This window comes from Chanodichthys erythropterus, chromosome 13 (genome assembly GCF_024489055.1).
Source record: "Chanodichthys erythropterus isolate Z2021 chromosome 13, ASM2448905v1, whole genome shotgun sequence".
In the NCBI taxonomy this organism is placed as follows: domain Eukaryota; kingdom Metazoa; phylum Chordata; class Actinopteri; order Cypriniformes; family Xenocyprididae; genus Chanodichthys; species Chanodichthys erythropterus.
This window is the reverse complement of record NC_090233.1, coordinates 40,892,111-40,917,642: the sequence shown is the minus strand read 5'-3', so window position 1 is coordinate 40,917,642 and position 25,532 is coordinate 40,892,111. Positions and strand designations below refer to the sequence as shown.

General features: G+C 35.9%; 1 protein-coding gene across 1 annotated transcript in view; it reads left to right on the top strand.

Annotated features, from left to right (window-relative positions):
• Positions 1–3,165: 3,165 nt before the first annotated feature.
• Positions 3,166–25,532, top strand: part of pdzd2 (PDZ domain containing 2) — a 47,973-nt gene continuing 25,606 nt past the window's right edge. The window contains exons 1-3 of the mRNA XM_067408062.1: positions 3,166–3,501; positions 16,299–16,776; positions 23,366–23,511. Of these exons, the coding sequence (XP_067264163.1) occupies positions 16,345–16,776; positions 23,366–23,511 (578 nt within the window). The 5' untranslated portion in view covers positions 3,166–3,501; positions 16,299–16,344. The remainder of the gene's footprint in view (positions 3,502–16,298; positions 16,777–23,365; positions 23,512–25,532) is intronic.

Below are 25,532 nucleotides of genomic sequence, written 5' to 3'. Positions count from 1 at the left end.
GTTGAGGATTAACTCTGTTCAATCCGGATATTCAGGTAATACTGTCTGGTTTGTGGAACTAACCATTTTGAGCCCCACAAATTACATTCCACCATGTCTGGCTCCGTGATTTTTCAATCATGCCCATTTTGGCTTTTATTGTGGAAAGTGGTGGTTTACTGGGCAAGGTTGATCTGCGAACACACAAGGCCATGTGCACGCACATGACAGTGCCACTATACAATTTTAAGATCCTAGCTCAGTCTGTGAAATTACAAAATTGAATTTTAAGTAAGTGAATATATTTGGAAAGTCACACATGTCCTATTTAAGGTAGTAAAACACAGGGTTTCTGTTCTTCAAACTCTTTCATGTTTTAATTTTATATGAAACCCTTTTCAATTTAACACTTATTTTTGGAGCATTTCTGATTGGTTAGTTTTCAGATTGACTTATTAGGATAGACTCCTCCCCTGACTCTTTTATTGCTGAGTCTAGATATGATTTCTCAGGACACATTCAGTGATATCTGTAGAGACATTTATGTGTGGTGAAAAAAGGCTGTGCAGTTGGGACTGTACAGTTGTGGCTTTGTCCACTAGAGGGCAGTAGTACAAAACTTTCTAGTTATTCTATAGAAAAATCCTTTTACTTGCACTATTAAAATGAACACCAGGAAACATGATGATGAACATAATGTAATCAAACTAAAAGCACCAGGCAGCAACTAGATATTTGACATTTGTATGAATATGAATTTGAGAGATAAGTCACATTTCTTCTTAATTTTACTTTTTGTCTATCAGTATACCTAATTTACAATGGTCAGAACAGCAACAGCAGAATATAGACATGTCCATTTCAAGTCTGTGAATATTGTGGAAGGCTAGAGTGCTGTGAATGATACTACTGTCTTTGGGACATTTCCCCACAAACCCCTCAGAGCTATGTGAAGAATGTGTGCCAGACTGCTGCCCGCCACCGGATGTCTTTCATAATGAAAACAGGCTTTAGAAGGAGACGCCCAGCCAGCCAGTGCACACTCAGGTGCAGTCCGTTATGATTTATGCTATTTATTTATTTTTATGTTTGTTTTATTTATTCATAACCTAGGAGACACCCTTTCCCTTCAGCAGTAAATGATAAAGTGATTAAGTGTTTTTTCCCATTTGTTTTGTTGGAATATTATGATCCTGCCAGGAGGGAGGACAGCACAGTGAGGCTGCTTTTCTGTCTGAATGGATGATTAAAACATATAAAACTAGTGAGTTAAAGGATTAGTTCACTTTCAAATAAAATTTTCCTGATAATTTATTCACCCCCATGTCATCCAAGATGTTCATGTCTTTTTTTTCTTCAGTCGAAAAGAAATGAAGGTTTTTGATGAAAACATTCCAGGATTATACTCCTTATAGTGGACTTCAATGGACTCCAGACGGTTGAAGGTCAAAATTACAGTTTCAGTGCAGCTTCAAAGAGCTTTAAACGATACCAGACGAAGAATAAGGGTCTTATCTAGTGAAACAATCGCTCATTTTCAAAAAAAAAAAAAAAATGTAAATGTATATGCTTCATACAGTATAAACAAATGATCGCCTTCCTAGTGCTTCCGCCAAAACCACACTTTCGTATTCTTCAAAACGCTTACACTGTATGTCCTACGTCTTCCCTATTCTGCTTATGGAAAAAATGGAACTGGCGCTGCATTCATTCCATACAGCGTTTGTTGACATACAGTAGGGCTGCACGATTAATCGCATGTGTTTGTCATGCGTGTCTCATCAGTGAAGCCGGTTCTGTGATTAGCGGTAAATGTCCATCACCTGCTTTCAAATGGAGCGGCACTTAATATACAGAGCCGTAGTTCGCGGACAAGCTACGCAATATCGCGTTCATAATCGAAGGCGATTCATCTGCGATTATGAGCGCGATATTGCGTAGCTTGTCTGCAAACTATGGCTCTGTATATTAAGTGCCGCTCCAATAGTCCCGCCTTCTAAATAAGAGCCAATCACCGACTGGTAAAGTCATCGCGTCACTTCAGATTCACCGGTTTCTATAGAAACAGACGTGCGCCTCCGAAGAGACGCGCATTTAGGTCTGCGCATGCGCATTAGCTTGATCCAGCCTGAAAAATATATTTTTTTTTGTCATGATTCGAACGTTTAGAAACTAAATTTATGAGCCCGTTGTTGTTAGATTTCATTGGTGATTTCAAATATGAAATTTAATCGAAAGGTTGGCAAACAGTTTTGGAGAATTTGATGTTTCCCCATTCAAAGAGATTGCATGATGCCCAGGATGCCCGAGAGGCGTTTCAAAGATGGCCGCCAAGTGAAATGACTTGTCTTAAAGGGACTTTGGTATCGTTTGAAGCTGCACTGAAACTGTAATTTTGACCTTCAACCGTCTGGAGACCATTGAAGTCCACTATAAGCACAATAATCAATAAGTTTTCATCAAAAACGGGGGTGAGTAAATTATCAGGAAAATTTTATTTGAAAGTGAACTAATCCTTTAATCATGAAGTATAACTCCAGGCTCAAACTAAATGCTCACCTCCTTCAGAATGACTGACGATGCTCAAGGTCACATCTGTCAACAAAACGGAAAAGTTTTTTCCATATGAGCTATGATATGACAAAATCCTTAGGCTACATGTTATTTCCAAAGGACACTCCAAAATAAAAGTAAAACGCAACTGTAAATCTAAAAAACATTGATCCTTTTTAACATGATAAGAGTATTATAACAGTGTTGAACTTTATGCTTGCGAGAACAAACAGAAGCTTTAAATCTACCTGCTGGTTGTATGTTAGGCCTATTTAATGAATTTTGCTGTGGTTAATGATGATTTTATTTATATATATATATATATATATATATATATATATATATATATATATATATATATATATATATATATATATATATATATATATATAAAGAAAGAATGAATTAGGCCTATTAGTAGGCTATTCTAATAAAATATATTTTTTAATTAATCGAATTAATCGGAACCTCGGCATCTCGTATGCTTTCTATGAAGGCAGTTCACTAGTTCACCGCCTCTGGCTATTCCTTCGTGTGTCAATATCTGAGATTCAGCTGTGAGCGTCTTCTGTTGGGAGCTTGAAGAAGGGGCGGGACGATCCCAACAACCTCACAACCGCTGAGATGCGCGTCGTTGGTTAATGGATCCCAGACGCGCGTGCAAAGTTTGCGAGCGCCGAGCCGACCTGTTTTCATTTGACAATCTCAGAGACACGAACACTGTCAGTATCGACAGGCTGTCCTGTGGAAAAAAGCAGTCATGGACTTTAATCAAGCTCTGAGTAGATCACATGAAAGAGGCGAGCTGTTAGAAACATTTCCATGAACATACAGAGTCGCTCAGGGACTTTTTATATGGATGATTGCTATGATCATTGAACTCACGGGAGCCCAAACAGCGCGTGCCAGCTGTCGGGAACTGACCTCACCGCAAGAATAACGATGATGGGGTGTAAGTAAACGTTTCAGGTAGGCTACAAAATGCGCATTTTCATAGTCATATGGCATATACTTAAATGTATCGCGTGTTAGTGAGGTGTTTTAAGATCTTGAGACTTGATATTTACAGCTTCTTGGAGGAATAAGCAATATAGTAAATCTTACAGATTATCTAGTTTCAGGAATACACTTTTTGTTGCATAGGCTGACAGCTAGATATCATATATAATTATTGCTAATGATATTTAAGGGGTGAATATCAGTTTTTAACAACATTCAACAGCTTTTCATGCTTCTTGTTTTGACAAATATCTGGGAGTCTCTGGTCTGACATCATAACCTGCATGGCCATTTCTGCAAAAACATGGGTGGACAAACATGCTTACCTTTACCCATTGTATCTGGTTTAATCTCTGCCAATAGCATTCATTCACTACCCAGATCCTATCTCATTGCTGGCAGAAAGTAATAATAAATATTGCTTAATAATTAAAAAAGTTTAAATGGCACTATTCAAGCTGTGCTTAATATTTTTCCTAATTCCATTTGTTCATCTTTCACTGTATTATCTTCGTGTAGCCTGTTGGTCTTATCTGAACTCATAGTGGATGAAACCAACAGGAGAGCTTCATCTACTGCAAATGCCGCTCTGTCAATGGAAGCGTTCTATTTATGAGGAAGCGCTGTGTAAATAGAGACTATAAATCTACTTATCTCTGAGTCACATAAGCTCCCTTGCTGCACTACACAAAGAGGGATACTCTATGTCCTCACATGTCTTAAATTGCTTTCTGAAACTGGCTTGACACAGGCTCGAATTTATGAATGAACAAAAAGTGCTTCGGTCAACTTTTTGCACTGAATATTCCCTTCACAAAATGTGTTGCTGCAATTCTACATCCTGAGACTTCAGTATTATTTACAGAAGGGAATGATGCTTTTCTTCACTTTTGACATTCTTTATGAATTGTTTTTGCGCTGCGTTGAAAGACAGAATCCCAATGCTGTTTCAGAGAACACAATCAGGATATGGAGTTGAGTGTATCCCCGAATTCCTTTGAGCCCCCAAAGGGAATAATAGATTTGAGCAGCCAATCGGAATGGGTTTTGTGGTAGCTAAGCTCTGTTTAAAGCAATGGGTCATGTTTGGGTTGTTTGACTGTTGTCTCTGTCCCAAACAAACAATTTTCTTGTGGCTTCCACAATGCTAACTGGTTTAGAGGTGGATGACCATCTGTCTCTGTGATAATCTTAATGAGGGAATATGGTTCCCTGTTTCAGTAACTTTTTATAATTAATACTTTTATTCACCATTGATGCATTAAAGGTGCTAAAGAGGATGTTTTGTTTTATACATTTTTGCAATATTACTTGAAACTGTCTTTACTAACTGATAAAAGACTATTTATTAGGTGCATTGAAAGGAATAATATTAATATACATCATCTGTGCACGAGGTAGGGCTTTAAAAACATCAGCTAATCGTTTACGCGATCATCGCGTAAATGATTGGCCCTCTGGCTTGTCAATCACTGCCGTGATGTTCCTTGTGAGAGACGAGCGTGGCTGCGCGCTCCAGTAACTTTCCACACTCCACAGGCGCCACATGCAATGTTTTTGTCAGGAGACAGGAGTAACAACTGCAGATTATGAGTTACCTGCGGTGAGTCCGACATAATGAATCCAAAAAACACGACACAGCGAATGCCAGTGGTAAACACTCGTTTTCCAATACTCGTGCACAAGTTTTGGGAGGCGTTCCTTTGAAAGGAAGGAGGGGGGTTGTTCTTACGCATGCGCTCATTTTAAAAACTCAGTAACAGTCTTTGGATTCTCAGTCGACGAAAAAATCCTTTAATTTCATTTAATTTAATTTAAAATCACCTTTAATTTGATAATAAGTAACATTGAATATATTTAAAATGTTTAAAAATATTTATATTTTCAAAAAAGTCTGTTGAACTTTTAATTTGTCAAGGAATTAGGAATGAAAATTCTGGGCCAAAACCAAAAATTCAGGATGCACTTGGCAATAATAATATTAATAATTAATAATCAATTAATTAATCAAACTTATTTAATAATCAACACTCAAGTTGTACAAATATTTTAATTGCATTTAAGGCATTTTTTCATATTAATTTTTAATAACAATTGTTTCTACTCTAGTTTGTCGGTGAAATATAAACATTTACATGACAATAAACTGTAATAACTTGTTTTCATGACAGATTTATTCAAACGTACATTAAATAATTAAGAGATCACTAACAGGTTAAGTAAAAATATAGTATATGTAATATAGAATATAGAGTATGTAATACAGTGCATAATAAAATGCTCTTCTATAGAGTTATTTTTTCTAGCTAACTAACAAGTATTTGGACATTGAGTAGCTTTCTTGGGGTAAACGTAACGTTAAATGACATTGTATAGCCTACAAGCTTTTTTTTATTGATGTCTTTCCTCGGTTGAAACACTGATTGAGCAATTACATGAGACAAGATTCATTTAGACAAATTGTAAAATAATCGCAAATTGCAAATAATCTTTCAACATACCCTCTGGTGTTCACCCATGTTTATTTCATGCTGGAACTAATAAGGAGGAGATTAGGTGATCAGTTCACTTATGCTTGATCTGTGCTGCCGCTTGCACTGAGGCGATTACAGTGATCTGTCACACCATATTAAAGAGTGGAAAAACAACATTATTGTTTGAATTTCGTATTAAAATTAACAAAGCACAAAGCTTTTTGCAATTTATTGAATGGGAGGCACACTACAGATGTTTAGTGTTTAGTCTAGTTTTGTTCATGCATCAACAGAAAAGAGAACTAAAAGATTTTAGATTTAGGAAACCATTGATTAAAATCGAGAAATGAATATTGTCAATCCAGAGCTAGTGTCCACAAGGCTGACATTTGTAGCTTATCTACTTTGTGTGCATGAAATAAACGCAGTCAACATGCCATTGAAAAAGTGCTAATTAAACGTCTGTTTCGCTCACTGATTTCGTCCCTTCAAAACCATTATAGCTGTTTCTGACAAAAATATTTGGAAGCTAAAATTTTGGTGCATCCATTAAAAAAAAAAAAAATGTTTCCACAATTCACAGTTTCCACAAAAATATTAAAGGATTAGATCACTTTCAAATGAAAATTAGCCCAAGCTATACTCGCCCTCAAGCCATCCTAGGTGTATTTGACTTTCTTCTTTCTGATGAACACAATCTGAGATATATTAATAAATATCCTGATGCATCCGAGCTTTATAATGGCAGTGAAAAGGGGTCACAAGTATGAAGCTGAAGAAAGTGCCTCCGCCTCCATCCACATCTATCCATCATAAACACAGCTCCGGGGGTTAATAAAGGCCTTCTGAAGCAAAGTAAAATATCTAGCTTCCGCCAGACCGCCTTCCGTATTCTACTTTTGAAGAAAGTGTAAAACTCTCGCAGTTCAAAATGCTTACACTATGTTCAAGCCTAGGATGGCTTGAAGGTGAGTAAATTTTGGGGTAATTTTAATTTGAAAGTGAACTAATCCTTTAAGCAGTAGAGTTGTCATAAATACCGACTTTGGTACCACGTCAGTACAGAAATTTAAAAAATGTGACTCTTTGAGCGCTGTTGAACGAATTCGTACACACTTCTGATTGTCCATTGTGTTGACGCACTCATTGGATATGTCTTTGTGATTGGCTTCAATGAACAATGCTTCAAAAATGTTGTAAATAGTCATCAATGATGCTCTTCACAGAGTGCTTACACAAATAAACAGAGCATCTGATAGACGCCTGCTTTCAAACGCTCCCGCTCCTGCTTTCAAAACGCTTTCAGTTTCAAACACTTCCATGTGCTTTCAAAAGCCCCCGTGCGTTGTTCATTGTAGCCAATCACAGACATATCCGATGAGCGCGTCAACACTATAGCCAATCAGAGGTGTTTACGAATCCTCTCAACAGCGCTCAAAGTGTCACATTTTTAACATTTCAGCTTCAACTGGTACCGAAGTCGATACAACTCTATTAAGCAGCAAAACTCCTTTTAACATTGATAATAATAAGAAATTTTTTTGAGCACCAAATCAGCATATTAAACTGAATTCTGAAGGATCATGTGACTGTATGAATGGAATTTCATTTTAAAATATTACTTTTTACTGTATTTTAATCAAATAAATGCAGCTTTGGTGAGCATAACACAGACTTCATTTAAAAAAAATAAAAATAAATAAATCTTACTGCAAACTTTTAAATAGTTGTACGTAATCTGGGCTTTTGAAGATGTTTGACAAAAGACTGACCCTTTATAATTGTAGCTTGAGAGTTTTCTATAACCGGTAGAAAACATGGACAATAATTTAAATCAAAATAATGGAAACTGTATATTTCAGAGCATACTGGTAGCTCTGAAATATACAGTTTCCATGATCTTGATTATCAAGAAACCAGTCTACCCACAAACTAAAACACACACTCACAAAAATGTTATATGGATGGATGCAAAGCTGCACACATAGAAGAAATGAGAAGCTCTGTGTTGTCCTGACATCTGTCTCTCCATCTGAGAGTGTTCAAATGCAGAGCCGCTTGTGGTGGGCTCTATTCCCCCTGTAGGCTTGTTCATGGGGAGATTGCAGATTGAGGTTATTACTTCAGCTCTCCACCACATGTCTTTACTACAGTATTGCCGTATTGCCTCCAGTTGTAACCTTAATACCCTTGTTTTAAATTGAATTGGGAATTATATTTACATTGTATATACTAGGGTTAGTTCATCCAAAAATAAACATTTCTCATTAATTACTTACCCTCATGTCGTTCCAAACCTGTAAGACTTTCGTAAGCGGTTTAGTCCAAATTTTCTCGATGGAGTCTCTTCAGAAAATTTAGACTAAACTGCTCAATTCATATGGATTCATTTTCTCTTTATGAACTTTTTGAAGTGTCAGAATGTCAGTTGCATTGCTGCATATGGAGGGACAGAAAGCTCCTGGATTTCATCATAAAGATCTTAATTTGTGTTCCGAAGATGAATGAAGGTCTTACAGGTGTGGAACGACATGAGGGTGAGTAATTAATGACAGAAATTTCATTTTTGGGTGAACTAACCCTTTAATGGGAAAGCATAAAATATGATGTCAACAACAGGTGGACGGTCAAACCAGGATTCCTTGATTGGGAGTCATTTCATAGGATTTGTCACTTGAGTATAGTTTTTGAATGAATATATGCTCAATAGCCTCTCTTCTTCAAATAACAGAACACGTAACTGTTTCAAATGCCTTAGGAAATGGAAGTGTAAATGTCTGAGGTTGGACATTTGAAACTCTTGTTAAAAGCTAGAGGCATATTCTCATCCTTGCTTAGGTCATCTCATTTGGCTTATTAACAAATGTATGGTGCATATTATAGAGGATTTAATTTAGATTATATCATTTGTCTCTCTTATCCATTCAGTCTGTTTAGACTCACAAATGTTTTATTTCCTTGATTTTTCCTCACAAGTTGGTCTCATTTTGAGCTCTAAATCATTAGCTAATCAGCCTAGCGAGAGCATGATTTCCTTCATTTTCTGGCCAGCATTGGCTTTTGGATTCTTAGTAAAGACCTTTTTTTCAGTAACCTGGATAAGGCAAGAGAGAAGAAAATTTCAAATGGTATTTAAAAGATTATTGTGAATGCAGCAAACTTTTGAGGTCATGCTTAATGAGAGTGGTTTATAATGTTCATGAACAACATGAATTACAGTTTAAAATTTGTGGCATATTTTTGTTGACAACTCTTATAACAACGCATTTGAAATTCAGATTATGTAAAACTTAAATTGATGTTCTTCTTCAAGCAAACAATTTAAAGTTGCATTGACTTTTTATACAGAGTATTTGGACACTTAAACCACTTTAATGTCTGTGCAGGTTTTCTTTTTAGAAATACATCTTCTAGGACACCTGTGTTCATACATCCACTAAAAAAAATCTCCCATTATACCAGTTGGGTAAAAGTCATTATATATTGGTTCAAAAAGGTTAGTTCTCATAAAAGATCAAGCATAATTTTTTATGGTTTGAGGTTTTGTTATATAATGCATTCAGATATTTTTAAGACTGATTTGAGTGTCCACATAATTTTTTAGGGCTACTATATGACCTAATGTGATTTATTACATGAATCAAATGATACTGCATGAACATCTTCCTTGTGTCTTCACACACATTTAAGCTTGCAAAATAAGATTTGTTGTTTTGATAATATAATTTTTTTTTTTATATATATATATTATTAGCTTTATTGTCATCTGTTTCTTGCAGCAATTGCAGGGCATGAGCCTAATCTTAATCCTATTTTTCTAGTGCTTGTTAATGTGACTATTCATTCACATGTTGTTCCCTTCAAGTTAATCACACAGTAACAGCTTTTCATGTTGGTTCCCATTTTTTTTACTTCCAGACTTCAGTGTAAAATCTGGGTCCTGAAGCAAAACCAGTCAAGAACCACTGATGTAAATGCAGTTGGTCAGATAATTTTAAAATGGTATTTGGAGAATGTCAGTGTTTTGGTCTCAGATCTTAGATTGTTTCTAATTTGTTTACTTGAAGAATTTCAAAAGCCTTTTGGAGGATTAAATACATCTCAAATACATAAATCAGAGTTGTTGTCTGTACCCTGACCCTTCAAATACATAAAAAATAATATGAAATGGAGTGTTGAAACTTCTTTCAGCATCTGGATAGAAGCGCTTATATAATAATACTAATAATTCATTGCATAATAATCATTGATAACAGAAGTCCATAAACCAGAAATCAGTTTATATAAATTTGCTCCTACACTCTTCTTCTCTTTTTATGTGGTCACATATCTATTTGTTATATTGCCATTATATGATCTTTTATTTTCATTACACATCTCATGACAAACACAAGACTGTGGGTGTGAAGTGGTAGAACGATTTTCTCCCTTCTCCTCTCCAGCAGACTGATGGAATTCATTCCACTTGGCAGGAACTCTTAAGTGCATCTGCTTTAAGACTAAAAACATCATCCTGTCATGGAGCCATTGCTTTATAGTGCTTTTTTCTTAATTTTATTATCATGTGTCTTGTTGTTGTTGAATATTATATGTGTATACTGGAAGAAGAAAAAATTCCTTGTGTGTGCAAGCACACCTGGCGATAAAGCTCTTTCTGATTCTGATTCTGATCAGGGTTCTTTGCATTCCTCTTGTGCCTCTGTAATCCATTGTCATAATGTGACAAAATATCATATGCCTAACCCTCAATGGTATTTCTGTGCAAGTCATTATGGTTAAGGCAAATAAGGTGGAAAAGTATTTAAATCCAACCCAAGAAATGGGATTTCCTTACTTGGCCTGTCAAAGTATCAGTTTGTTCTTGTGAGTATGCGGGATCTGTTGCAGCATATGATATCCAGGTGCAAACCTTTATGCATGTCTGCATCGCTTGGCTCACAGCCATGGGAAAAGTCTTTTCAGGAGGTTTCAGCTGTGGATATAAATGAGCATCTACTCAACCTGACATCCGCACCTACAATACAATCCATGCATAGGCGCCACTTTGAGGAGTCTGCCAAATCCAAGATTGCAGAAAAGAAAACGTAGTGCTTTGGAGGGAGACATAGCTCTGAATTATTAAGCCAACACTGTATGGGAAAGGTCTTGGGCGTCCTCCACTCCACGACAACAAATCACTCCACTTTGCTCAGAGAGATGCGGGCTTCGAGACCGCTTCAGCCAATCTGTGTTGGTCTCCGTTCTGCTTAAATTGTGTTGGCTGGAATAGATGGATTTCCCTACTGCAGCTGTGGTTTAGTCTGAAAGAGGCAATGAAGGCCTGTTGCTGGGTTTCTCTGAGACCTATTAGCTTTTACAGCAGCTTAAATTCCTTGTCTTTGTGCCAGAGCTGAGATCATGGATTGTTTTTCTTCTTACTTGGTCTTTATCAGATGCTGATTTGCATAACGGGTCTTTAGAACGACAGGTTTTTATCTCATTTTTCACTTCAGTTGTTCCTCTCGAGTGTAATAATGAACGTGTCTGCTTCAGTGGGACGCTGATGTGGGCGATCGTCTGACAGCGCTCCATTAGTGCATGGCACGCACCTGCCGAGAGAGCAAACCACGGCTACAGGGCTGAAGGAGTTTTTTCAACCATTCATCTGCATCCACGTTCCTTTTTCCCTTCGTTACCTCCACTGATAACTTTTTCGTTCCCTGCATTTTGCTCTGTGGTTTACATTCGTCACTCTGGCTCAGAGATGCAGATGGTAGTTGGCTAAATGTTTGATCAGGGGCCTGAATGAAAGGAGTTTATGGCTTTTGATTGATATGAGGTTGATGAGTGCCATTACAGGGTCTTGTTATATCACTTTATTGTGTGGTAATGTAATGTTTATGTTGCCCTCTGCTCATGATCCCGCATGTGTGGGTTGGCAAAGCATGAGTTGAACAGTCTAGAAAGATTAAGTAATGACATGGACTGAACATAAGTCATGACATCACATACATAAATCACGTTTAGAACCACAGATTCACTCACTGCAGACTTAAACTCATTTTGCCTTTTCATTAAAGGGGAAGTTCACCCAAAAATGAAATAATGACACAATTTTAGCCTCATGTTGTTCCAAACCTCTTTGACTTTCTGCCGTGAAACAGTAAGTGTGACATTTTGAAGAATATCTTGGCTGTTTTTTTCTATCTAATGAAAGTCAAGCTCAAAAATTATGAAAAAAGTACCATTAGAGACTCATTAATATGGTCCGTATGTCTCCTGAAGCCATACAATATAGCCAAAATTTAGGTTGTTATTTACTGAAAATGTCTCGCTGTAGTTCACAAATCATCAGATTATATTTAAGCGTGTTCCTTCACACCTATTTTTCATTCTGGTTTTTGGAATGACATGAGGATGAGTAAATGATGATGGGATTTTCACTTTTTGGTGAACTGCGTTAAAGTCAAATTTACCCTGCCTATTTTTTAAATGCATGTTATTAATCTCATTGTTAAGATTTGTTACTGCCACTACTTCCATTTTATCAATACAACAAACAACAATCCTCAAATATTTTCATCTTTTTCCCCTCTGTTGGCACAATGCAAATACAGTTAGGTGTTGTTGGGACATGCACGCCAGTTGTCCACATGTTATCTGAAACTAAATCATCAGTAGTATTTTAAAGGTTTTATGGGTTAAGATAACAACGTTGCAGCACACAGTATTTTTTTTTACGCAGCCGAGCCTGACAATGTATCATCTATCTGCATCTTTTGGAATGCAGTGTAACTTTTCCAGTCTGCCATTGAGATTGGAACTATCATCAAAATCTAGGAAAGCCGATTTGGATTTTACATGTGGCAGATTTGTGCACAGATATATTCAGTTGAGTTATGTCAAGATATTTTCTCCTTTTTTCCGTTGATTTTCATGTGGGACGATTTTTGTCTCGAGTCCCACAACATTACAAACTTTGTTCTTATCAAATAGGAAGGGAAAACAGATCATGACATAAATAGGTCAGACACTTTTCATTATCAGCTAGTTGACTGAGGGAAAGAAATGCCACAAAAAAGGAACATTAGAGGCTGAAAGTCTGTTCTTCTATTGAACAAAAGCGAAACCACAGCTGCTGTCAAACCAACAAATTCCACAGATGTGCTTTCTTACCTTAAAATGTCTGAACCTTAAGCAAGTATGCTGTCAGATACTGCATAAATACTATGCCTCGATCTTCTTCAGGGAATTCATCGACTTGCCATTTCCTGAACATTCCTCGCTTGTTGTATTTTTAACTTGACAGTCCTTTCAGTCCTTTCAGCATGCTTTAGTTCCAGGAGATCTAATGTGAGTGAATTTGCATACCTCATTGATCCTGATCTCCAGAGAGAATCAGACCTGAAGCTATCATGCATGTTGTTTATTTGAAAACGGCTCTTGTTAATCTTGATGATGAATTCATATGGTATGTTTGCATGTCCAGGCCCTGTAATCATCTTAACAACAGACTCGGTTGACGTCGCTCTGTCATTTGCAGCTGTCCAGAGTGTAGAATGCATCATTTTGACAGATGATTTGAGCTGAAACTCAGGGGTTGATATATACATGACTAGTACCACTTTAAAGAATGTATGTTTCATGACATACCTCACTTAAAGGAGTGAATAACAGTAGCATATACTGTTGCATGTTATTTAACTGATGGCATGGCACTGGATAAAGATGTCAACAAGAAAACATTCAAAGATGAATAAAGACTGTCATTGAGATTCCTCTATGTCTAAGGGTGTTGAGACTGAATATACTGCTGTTGATGACAATTGGTAAAATAAAAAACATTAGCATATATTTATAATATTCCATTCAGGACACATTTAATCACTCTCTTTCACTATTTCTGTCTAAAACACCTCCTCTCGCTTTAGTTTCTTTCATTAGTATCTCCTCCATTGTCTGGCTTGCTGTTTAGGGGATGTAAGCAAATGTTTTGTTGGTGTGTTACATCAGCACTGTCAGTATGTCTAGTCAGGGGGACATTGTCATAGAAAGTCCACTCCCCTGTGCCTTTGTACAGCTGGAAGCTAGGAAAACTGGGGAAACATCAGTCCGCCACAGTTGATTTAGACCTGTGTGCAGCATTGGATGTAGTCTTACCATAATATTGAAGGACATTGTTCATTCATTTGACCCTGGGACCCTGACATCAGTTAAACTCAAGGTGTGTGCACTCTTTTGACCTAATATTACGTTTCTTAGGACTAGGTGGTTGTTCTGAAGTTTTGTCTACATCTTTATTTGGCCCGTTTTTATGCATTAATGATATAGTTCACCCAAAAATGAAATTCTGCCATGTCGTTCCAAATCTGTATGACTTTCTTCTGTCTAACACAAAAGATTTATATTTTATGGACACTGAGACATTTCTTTAAATGTGTTCTTTTGTGTTCCACAGAAGATATAAAGTCATGCAGGTTTGGAAAAACATGAGGGAGAGTAAATGATGACAGAATTTTCATTTTTGGGTGAACTATCCCTTTAAGGATATCAGGATGAGATCAAGCATTTAAAAGCTTTATTGGAGATATATAAATCCTTCATTCTTTCTTTTTACTTTGAGGTCACCTTTTATATGGCATCATTAAAACCAAACTCTGCAAAACAAGAAGCACAAATGATTAACTATGATCATTTTAACTTGTTAATGTATAATGACATAAGGTTTCAACCAGCTGAGATTGTCAAAAATGTTCAGTATACAGCTAAATATGTCAATCCAAGCACTCTTTTTGAGAATCACATGAGAGAAGAGCTAAAATGGAGGTCATAAAAGATAAACCTTTCTGCAGCTAGCAGTTAAACTTTTAAGTTGTACCAGCTAATGCGGAATGTCTCAGGACATGTCCCTGAGGTACCATATATCAGTATATCAGTTTCTTCTGTCATGAATCTGTCTTTGGACATGTCTAGACATGGTGTAAAACATGCTCTGTATCAGTGCCCTTCCTTATTTCAAAAACTCTCAGATAATCCCACAACCATTAATTATGACAGATTTTAGAAGCTCCTTTGTTTGCTCTCTTAATTATACAAGTTAAAGGCATATTCACACAAAAAATAAGGTTCTTTCATTTCTCATGTTCTTCTTATGACCTTTCATATAACACAAAATGTGATGTACCCTATCGTTCAAAAGTCTTGGGTTGGTAAGATTTTTACATTTTTGTTTTTGAAAGAATTTGGTCAAAAATACAGTAAAAACTGTAATGTTGTGAAATATTATTGCAGTTTAAAATAACTTTTCTATCAATATATTTGAAAATGTAGGAAAAAGCTGAATTTTCAGCAGCTATTATATGGTCTTGCACCAGTGCAACAAGAAGAGCTGCAATGGATGTCAAAATTTGTGAATAAAGGATTCAGAAGATTTGCAATAAAGTGCTTTAAACTTTTTAATTTAGTATAAAACGGATAGTTCCAGCCTTTGATTCTGATTGGTTGAGCTGCGTTCGAAGCCGTTGTAAAATTCCCGAAAACAATTCTCGAGTGTGTATGTTGCTGCGTCTTTCTTAGCAACCACTCTTAACAACGTAAACATATGTTTGTTCTCAATTGATTTTGTTCATTGAAGCTTACAGCATTATGTAGAAGAGTATTGTGAGAGAGATATTGAGTGACCGAGTGTATTACCTGCATTCAAATTTGGCATTTTCCTTCGTCAATCCTATGTTCATAATAATAAATTCAGTTTGAATGTCCACTGCGATCTTGTCCTTTTAACATTTAATGGGTTTTCTCATGCCCTGCTGACACTGACAGTACCAGTCAAAGCATTTGACATTTGCGTCTTGTTCCGTGTTCACAACAAGTTTCAATATAAATGTCTTTGCGACTGAGTGACTCACCCATAAAAACAAACTCCGCTTCGGGTAGTGCCTAACAACGCCCCTTCAGCTGTTAAAAATTCACTGTAAACCATGGCTTCTTGGGGATTATTGCTTTATTTTAGCTTTGCAGCCCCGGTCTTCATTCACTTTCATTACATGTAAAGGAGTGAACAAGATATTATTTAAAAATTCACCTTTGGTGTTCCACAAAAGAAAACAGGTCATTTGGGTGTGATCTGTAAACATGTACAGTATTTGACTAGTGTATTTAATGTGATTGTAAGTGTTTGATTTGATGGACAGCTCTGTAATCCCTAGTAATGATGCGAGAAAATGTTTACTTCGCTACCAAATGGGTTAATTTACATTGTGATCATGTGTTTTAGCAGTTTGTTCAATTTTTTTTTATCTTATTTCTCCACAGTTACTTGGCGGACCAGTGCTGGAATGGAGGCTGCATCTACCTGATCATGTTGCGAAGAATCAAACGCAAGGCTCCTCTCCCTCCATGCAATGGCAGCAGTGGGGGCAACTGTGTGGAAGTCTCTAATGAACACCGGCGCAATGTCTCCAACAAGCCTGTTGGCAGCCCCACACAGAACGGGCAGAATGGAAAACGAACCCGCAAATTTGGCGTCATTTCCCGCTCGTCGTTCACTCGCGACAGCAAAGACAGTAAAGATAGCCCGGACTTTGAGCATGAGAATGGCTACAGCTCCATGGAGGCAGAGGTCACGTCACCAGAGAGCAGCTCCCCTCAGGACACACCGACCGATGATAGTCCGGTCATTGGCTCCTCAGAGGTGATATCCAATCACTTGAAGTTGGGGAGCACGGCCACCCTACCCAGCCGATTACACTCACGCCTGTCTGAGTCAATAAGCAGTGAAACTTCCAGTCAGGTAAGAAATATTAAAAGAATTATTAAAGGTGCCCTTGATCATGTTTTTAAAATATGTAATATAAGTCTAAAGTGTCTCCTGAATGTGTCTGTGAAGTTTCAGCTCAAAATACCCCATAGTTTTTTTTTTTTATTAATTTTTTTAACTGCCTATTTTGTGGGATCATTAACTATGCACTGATTTTCACTCGACCCCGCCCCCTGCCAATCGCATCTTCCCAGCCACACGAGCTCTGGACTATATTACAGCGCATTTACAAAGTTCACACAGCTAATATAAACATCAAATGGATCTTTACAAGATGTTCGTCATGCATACTGCATGCATGCTTTGAATTATGTGAGTAAAGTATATATTTGGATGTTAAACATTTGATTCTGCATGAGTTTGAGGCTGTGCTCCGTGGCTAACGGCTAATAAGGAGAGATTTATAAAGAATGAAGTTGTGTTTATGAATTATACAGACTGCAAGTGTTAGCGACGGCTCTTGTCTCCGTGAATACAGTAAGAAACGATGGTAACTTTAACCACATTTAACAGTACATTAGCAACATGCTAATGAAACATTTAGAAAGTCAGTTTAAAAATATCACTAAAAATATCATGTTATAATGGATCATGTCAGTTAATATTGGTCCATCTGCCCTTTTTTGCTATTGTCATCGCTTGCTTACCTAGTCTGATGATTCTGCTTTGCACATCCAGACGTTCTGCCCTTTCTAATGGCTTGAATATGAGCTGGCAATGGCATAGGCCTATGCAAATATTGGGGGCGGAGCCCCCGACTGTTACGTAACAGTCTGTGTTATGTTGAGATCCGAGTGTTTTCCGGAAGTCTTTTAAACAAATGAGATTTATATAAGAAGGAGGAAACAATGGGGTTTGAGACTCACTGTATGTCTTTTCCATGTACTGAACTCTTGTTATTTAACTATGCCAATATAAATTCAATTTTTGAATCAAGGGCACCTTTAAATAATATAGAAATATTACAAATACTAATGTTATATTAAAAAATTACATTAAAATATATAACTAAATAAGTTGTTAAACACATTTATGGCCATAAAACGTCAGCATAAAATGTGATAAATAAACAAGCAAACAAACAGAAAAGAGGGCACTTTAAAATCTTTGGAAACGCCCTTTAAGTGCACAAATTCAAACATTTGCCATTGACTTTGCTTTGAGGATGAATGAGTGGTTGGTTGATGCTCATCATGTAATTAGAAGTTTGGACCCCACAGTGCGGCTAACTGCACATGTTTCCGATTTGATTCTCCGTTGGGACTGCTAGTGTTCCTTGGAGCATGTAAGTCTTGTGACCTTAAACTGAGTGGCTCACTCAAAATAACCATAAGCGTTCTTCTAGATGTATCCATGTGCCAGTGGTTGGAAGAACTGCTTGAGCGATCATGCCAAAAAGCTGTATGTGTCTGATTTTGAATCAATCACACAGGCTTTCAAAGACCGACAAGGTGCGGGTTCCATGAGATTCTGCAACAAGCAATTTTCGGAAAGCCACTTGAAAGGACACCAGACTGAATCCATATGCTTAATTGTATAACTGTCCTTAACTTCCATTTAAAATGAAATTTAAAAAAAAAAAGTTTTCCCACACACAGATTTAGCAAATACACGCTCTTTGAAGGGCTTGAGTTGGGTTATATTTTTAATAGGGATGCACAGTATATTAGTACCATATTGGTTTTAGGCAGATTATTATAGTGTTTTTTTGTATTATTATTTATTTATTGGTATTGGTTGTTATTAGATGTATATTACTGTGAATTCTCATTTCTGGTATTTTTATGTTCAAAATGTACCTTTCTTAATCTTTAAAAAATCTTTTAAAAATTAAATCTTGATTTTAGTTCTTAGTGTTTTTATTTTTAATTTATTTTGACAAAATGGTACAATAATTTTATTAATGGCCATAAATCAGTATTTTGCCAGAATTTAAATATCAGTGCATCCTTATTATTAATGTAAAAAAATATCCACCTTATTCCCACCCCCCATTAAGCTTTGCAAGAATTGTGGGTGTAACTTCCAAAAACCCAATAATGTGTTTTTTGACATGTGAGATGACATTATTCTGCTCACCCTTCAACCATCGAACATTAAGTGGACATTTAGAAGTGTAAAAGCATCAACAAGGTACTTTCAACAGACCATGAATAACCCCAAAAGTGTGATTCTTTCCACAGCAATAACGGATGGGTTAAATATCACTGTAGTAATATATATCTGTATTGTGTAACATACGTTGCCTTAATCAAAAATGTTCATTAAAGCAACACCATGGAACTTTTGGCACTCTAGCGACTGCATGCGTCTTGTGGGAGAACATTGTAGCCGGAGCTACTTTTCTCTATTTATGTCTATGACTAGTCTTGCAGGTACTCTGCTACTCTGCAGCGGTGCCAACATGACCAGTCTGAAATAGTCCAAATATAAACACTTATTATAGGTGTACCACTGTTTGGAAAATGGATTCATGATGTGTTTGCTAATTACATAAATATTGTCAGTTTTCAACCAAAAAAGTTACACAATGTTGCTTTAACTTCAGCAGTGTGTGATACTATTTCAAAGTGATTTCCATCACTTTTGCAGATAATAAATTGTATTTATCTGTGAAAACATCTGGAAAGAGAGGATTTGAGGAGAAAAACAAGAGATTCTTTGTGCATTCCAATGAATTATTAATGGGATATATAGTAAATTAAATTGGGAGAACAGTCCACAAATGTGATATGTTGTTGTTTTTCATACTATTACAACAGAATGCAAATGGAAAAAAGAAAATAGTCATTAGGAAAAGCAGCTACTGAAAAGAGCTCTTGCCATAGATATTCTTGTTATAACTTGTCACGTTAAAATACCAAGCGTTACGTTATTCTCATGATGTCTGAAAATAAAACAAGAAGGAAAATTGATAGCTCATTCAGTCAAACTGACGGAGAAGCTTTATTTATAGGGCAACCTTATGATTTTAAATTATTTAAGTCTTTTTGAATGGAAGGTCCCCAAACCAGAAGTGCCACCCATAATTCAAAACGCAGTAGGCTCGTCAGGAATAAGGTGGATAATTTTATATGAATAAATCAACCAGACTGCATTAGTCTACCTAAACAAAAGTTGATTTTTAGGGTCAATTTAGGCAGAAATAGCTTTTTTAAGAGAAAATCTGCACATTTTTATCATTATTTTTTCAGTGGATTATCTAAATGGTTAGAGTCATGTCACATAATGGCAGTTTTACAAGCAAATCAAAATCATTTTGTAGTTGACAATAACACATTGAGCCACTGAAATTAGTCACATTACCTTGGAGCAATGTAATATCTCAACCAGAATGTGTATGTCACCATTATGTTGCACCTCACCAACCACAATATCAAAGAACAATTCATAGTGTTTTAATCTTTGTAGTTGTATACACACTGATGACTAATCAGTTATGACTGACTTTACAACCCAGTTAACAGGAAACATAACCTATGTGTAACATTAATTACAGTTTATGGACTTGTTTCCTCTCAAATACACGTTTCCAAAATGTGATAAAAAATAAATTTCCTAGACATACAGTGAGATTACCATGAGAGTAATTGGTAGCATTAATGTGTCTATGCAAGCATGTTGCGTAGGAACATGTCAGAGGGAGGATGTGTAAGCTTATTTTGACAGTGAACAGGAAAAGCGTGAGAAAGTCAGAAGAGAGGCAGCAGACCATCTCAGTGAGATATCCCGTGTCGGTGATTCATCCCGCCGACAGGCTTTCCTTGAGAACATGCCCCTCTTCTAGACGGATTTCAAAGGAAATGTGAACAAGTGGCAGCATGTTTGTAGTTCAGAGGTGTGTGCTAACCCAACTGTCATGTGTTAAAGGTGAAGTGTGCATCTGCGCCACAAGAGGCACCAAGCAGAATTGCAAAAATAATGCAGGTTTCTCAGGTTAATCAAACATACACACACTACTGTTCAAAAGTTTTGGCAGTGGTGTAAAGTATTTGAGTAAATGTAATTAGTTACTGTACTGCCAAAGTATTTTTTTGGCTACTTTGTAGTTGTACTGAGTATCAAAGATATATTAGCAACTTTTACTCTTTACTTGACTACGTTTTTGAACAAGTAAATGTACTTTTTACTCCAATACATTTGTGATGAGTAATGCAATTACATATTACATTTTGCATGGCACCTAACTTTTTCTGCAGCAGTTTGTTTCTGATACAAAAAAGCGATATCGCCATCTAAGGGCATTTAAGGTACTATATCTTGTGCGTTTTGCACATCCAGTGCAAGTAGACTTTGACTAATTTTAATTAACATTATTTTATTTATCTGCTATATTGATGACACCTTTTTTAAAGGATATTGGCCTTTTGTGCACTTGAGCTTAGCTGAGAGTTTGTAGACGTTTAAAAGGCTGTTGTGTCGACTTTGATTTATTGCAATATTGAGTTGTTCAGTTTTATTTTGATTTTAGAAAATAAACATGATTTCTAATCTTACAAATCAGTTGTTTCTTATCTTCACTGGCATGTCTCTTAGGTGTTGAGGACTAGTGCATCTTTGAGCCTACATTCAGCACAAGTAAAATGCTTAAGTTCTGTTAAAATCAGATACTTTAAGACTTTTACTCAAGTCGTATTGGAATTGGTGACTTGTAATGGAGTTGTTTTCGCTGTAAGGTATCTGTATTTTTATTCAAGTATGGTTTTCAGGTACTCTTTACACCTCTGAGTGTTGGGTCAGTAGGATTCTTTTTATGTTCTTAAAAGAAGTCTCTTATGCTCATCAAGCCTGCATTTATTTGATTAAAATAAACAGTAATATTGTGAAATATTATTACAATCTAAAAGAACGGTTTTCTATTTTAATATATTTTAAAATGTAATTTATTCCTGTGATGGCAAAGCCTCATTACTCCGGTCTTCAGTGTCACATTGTGCTTAAACATTTTCTTATTATTATCAATGTTGAAAACAGTCATGCTGTGTAATATTTTAATGGAAACCATGGCATTTTTTTCAGGATTCTTTGGTGAATAGAAAGCTCAAAAGAACACCATTTCTTTGAAATAGAAATAATTTGCAACAATGTAGTCTTTACTGTCACTTTGATCAATTGAATGCATTCTTGCTTAATTAAAGAATTAAAAACTCGAGGCTTGTGTATGGTGTATATTTAGCTAATACCTAAAAAGTACATTTTAGCAAGTGTGATATCTGTGAAGAATCCCCCCTTCCATTTTTTTTTTTTAATTTTCCAACTTGTGAACATCTTCACTTGTGTTTCACTATGTACTCTGCCTCTTTGGCAAGCCCTGATGTTGACCATTTGTTTCTGTTGATAGAATAAATTATTTTAACATTTGAAAAAAAAAAACAAGGTTTTCTTTTAACTTTACATACAGACATAAAACAGAGCTTTGAATTACAAAATTACAACTCTTTTGACAGAATTAACAATATGAAAGGTTATGTAAGATTTTTTTTTTTTTTTTAGGCTGATTTCAAGATCCGTCTTTAAAATGTTTTTTGGAAATGCATGGGCTTCTGTGTTAGCGTTACTGTTAGAAAAGCTTTGATGCCAAGCACAATAGCTATAAATGGCTCAGTGGCTGAAATGAATTCATGCATTTGAAGCCTGACTGAAAAAAAAGGACTCTGAATGTCATGACATTATTGTATGTAATGGACTTTTAAACCATATTGCACATGTATGAAGTACAGTTAGGAAGATGTCTGTTTTTCTTATGAGAAACAGGATCAGGTTCATTTAACCTCATAACAAAGCCTGTTATTTATTTAGATTTTCATTCAAAAGCAGAGAATAATATTTTTTTTTTAGTTGAATGCTTAGCTATCATAATAGGCAAAAAAAAAAAAATCACAAAAAGTGAATGCAAGAATAGACAAGATGTGAGAACAAAGTGCACAGTCTATTATAAATATATTTTATAATAGTCCAAAACTTTGACATTTAAAATGTCTGTTCTATTATTTGATGAACTTGAATTGAACCCAATTTAATTTTTGTCTGACAGAACGATGAAAGCATTAATGGTATTATATAAGTGTAATATATATTAACGGTAATATATAAGTAATTGTTGAAGTGCATCTCACACAGTGAGAGAAGAGGCTTATGAAACTCTCAAAAACAGGTGCTCTTAAAGTTTCCCTTCTTCTGATTTATGCCCTTTCCAAAGGAGGAAATAAGCCTGGATTAAAAAAAAACAAACAAAAAAAAAAACCATGGAAAATGCATCAGTTCAGTTCTTCCATTTACCTCTACCAAACCTTTTTTTCTTATTTGAGAGAAATAGGCTATATATTTACTGAAATTTTATAAATAATGTTTCTTAATTTGCTGAACAGTCTGTTCAAAGATTATTATTTATTTTTTGCATGAAATGCAGCATAAAATGGGTAACAGTTTGGGAACTGTAACGTAAGTTAAAACCACAAAACAGCTGCTGCAGGAGTTTTGGTATATCTAGTGTTATATAATAAAGCACATTCCTGATTGTTCCAGCATACATATAAATATCCCCCCCTCTTCTTATCTACAGCCCTGTGAGGGCAGCCGGATCTGGAAGATGCACATGGTGAAGGGTCAAGACGGACTGGGTATCCAGATCACGGGCGGGCGAGGGTCCAAACGCTCTCCTCACGGTATCATCGTGGCCCATGTGGAGGAGGGAGGAGCTGCACAGAGGTAAACGGCTTTCATTAGCAAAGGTTTTCAGTTGCTGCCGTGGCAACAGTAGGTGCCGTGGTGATACTGCTCAATCAACATCTCATACATATGCAAGTTTCAGCGAGTCTTGAGTGCCCTCTGTGATACTCATTAATCTTCAAAGCCATTGTGACACCCTTATATGGTTGCACAGAAAATATCCAGTCACGCTGCCAATTGTACGATAATGACCAGTTCACAAGGTATCAGAAGATTCAGTAGTTGTAATCGTAGTGCTCTGTATTACTAGTGTTTGGAAAGATTTCTGATTTTGCTGTCCTGTTGACATTATGTCCACATTATGTCTAATTTACCAATGAGTAGGGGTAGTGAAAAATATTTCTTTATTTCAAGTATTGCGTCATTTTTACATCACAATACTGTGATATTCACATGCCCAAAGAATCATCACTTTTAGTTATATTATTTATATGAATGGTTTTTGTCAAAGTACAATGTATTAAGTCAATGTACACTTGATTGTTGTTTTACTAAAACAAAGTCCCAACTAACCCTAATCCAAAATACAGAGTAAATGAAAATATTAGGGGTGTGCTAATATTAAAACTCTGGCCAATACAATAAACTGATAATTAATTTCATGATATGGTCCATAACGGAAAATTTGCAGATGAATTATTAATGGTGTTATTAACTTATTGGTGTTTTTTTATGATTAATATTGTAAACTTTAGATGATGACAAATGTAATCTAAATGTAAAAACAAGTAAAATGAGCATGCACAATAAAATACTCTATTTACAGACACTGTTAAATTAAAATTAAATGTTGGTATCATGTCAGTAATAATGATAATTTAACAGTATTGGCAAATAAACTGATGTCTGTGGTTTAGATTTATTTTATTTATTTTATTTTATTTTATTTTTTTACATTTTTTTTCCAGTGCAGATTAAAGGGGGAAAATGAGAATTTTGAATAAATATACACTAAACCAAAAAATTTGGATATTATCATATAATAACCCAGACATCAGTGAAATGCCATATCGCTGACTCCCCGGTGATCAGAGGTGTCATGACCAGATTTTTAAGCCAAATGGATTTGAACGCAGCTTCCAAAAGACAAAAAAATTATATTTTTACATTTTAATAATTAACCCTTTGAAGAGTAGATCACACGTGTGATTAAAACATTCGGTGCATCATGTTCTCAGCTGCTAAATTCAAATCTGTGTTGGCGCTGGAGCTGAGCCAGAGACGGACCCGCTCGGTGCTCATCATATATCACAACTGTTCAGTGTTTTCAACCATATATGTTATTTTTGATGCTTCTGACATTTAAATTCAGATAAGTACTACCAAAAGTACTGTCCATGGAAGTGGCAGTAATCCTAAATAAGACGTGTTTTATTGATATCCAACATTCTACTACACATTGCTCTAATCGTAGAAAAATGAATAGTGCCTTAAAGTTTTCATCTTTTGGTGTATTTATTAGTTTTTTTAGCTAAAATATGTCACACAGCCTTGGAGATTTGTGCAGAACCATCGAGTTTTCGTGTGATTGGGGGAATTTGTTCAAAATTTTACTAAATATAATTTTTTTTGCCTTCTGTTGAAATGACTTTTACTGATTGACCGAACTCTGTGTACGCAAGGTGTGAAGGACTTCAAAGAATAGCCGCCAATTTACAAAATGGCCTCGAACGCCGAGATAGGCCTTGCAGTGTCAGTGCTTATAAGCTTTAAATTAGTTTGTTTCTGAAAGCTACAGAACACGTGGAAGACTGAATCTATGCAGGAGTTAAATGCCTAATATTCTTTTTTTAATGATTTATTTTTGCTGTTTTTTGCCTTTTTATTATTATAGGACAGTAAGCAGACAGGAAGCAAAGTGGGAGAGAGAAAGGGGGATAATTTATTACTATAATAAAAGTAAAGTTTTATTATAAATAAGAATAGTTATTTTTATTTGGGGGTTGTTTTTTTCCACATAAAACTCAAAACAGTTCTGTTGCCACCCTCAAATGTGCTCC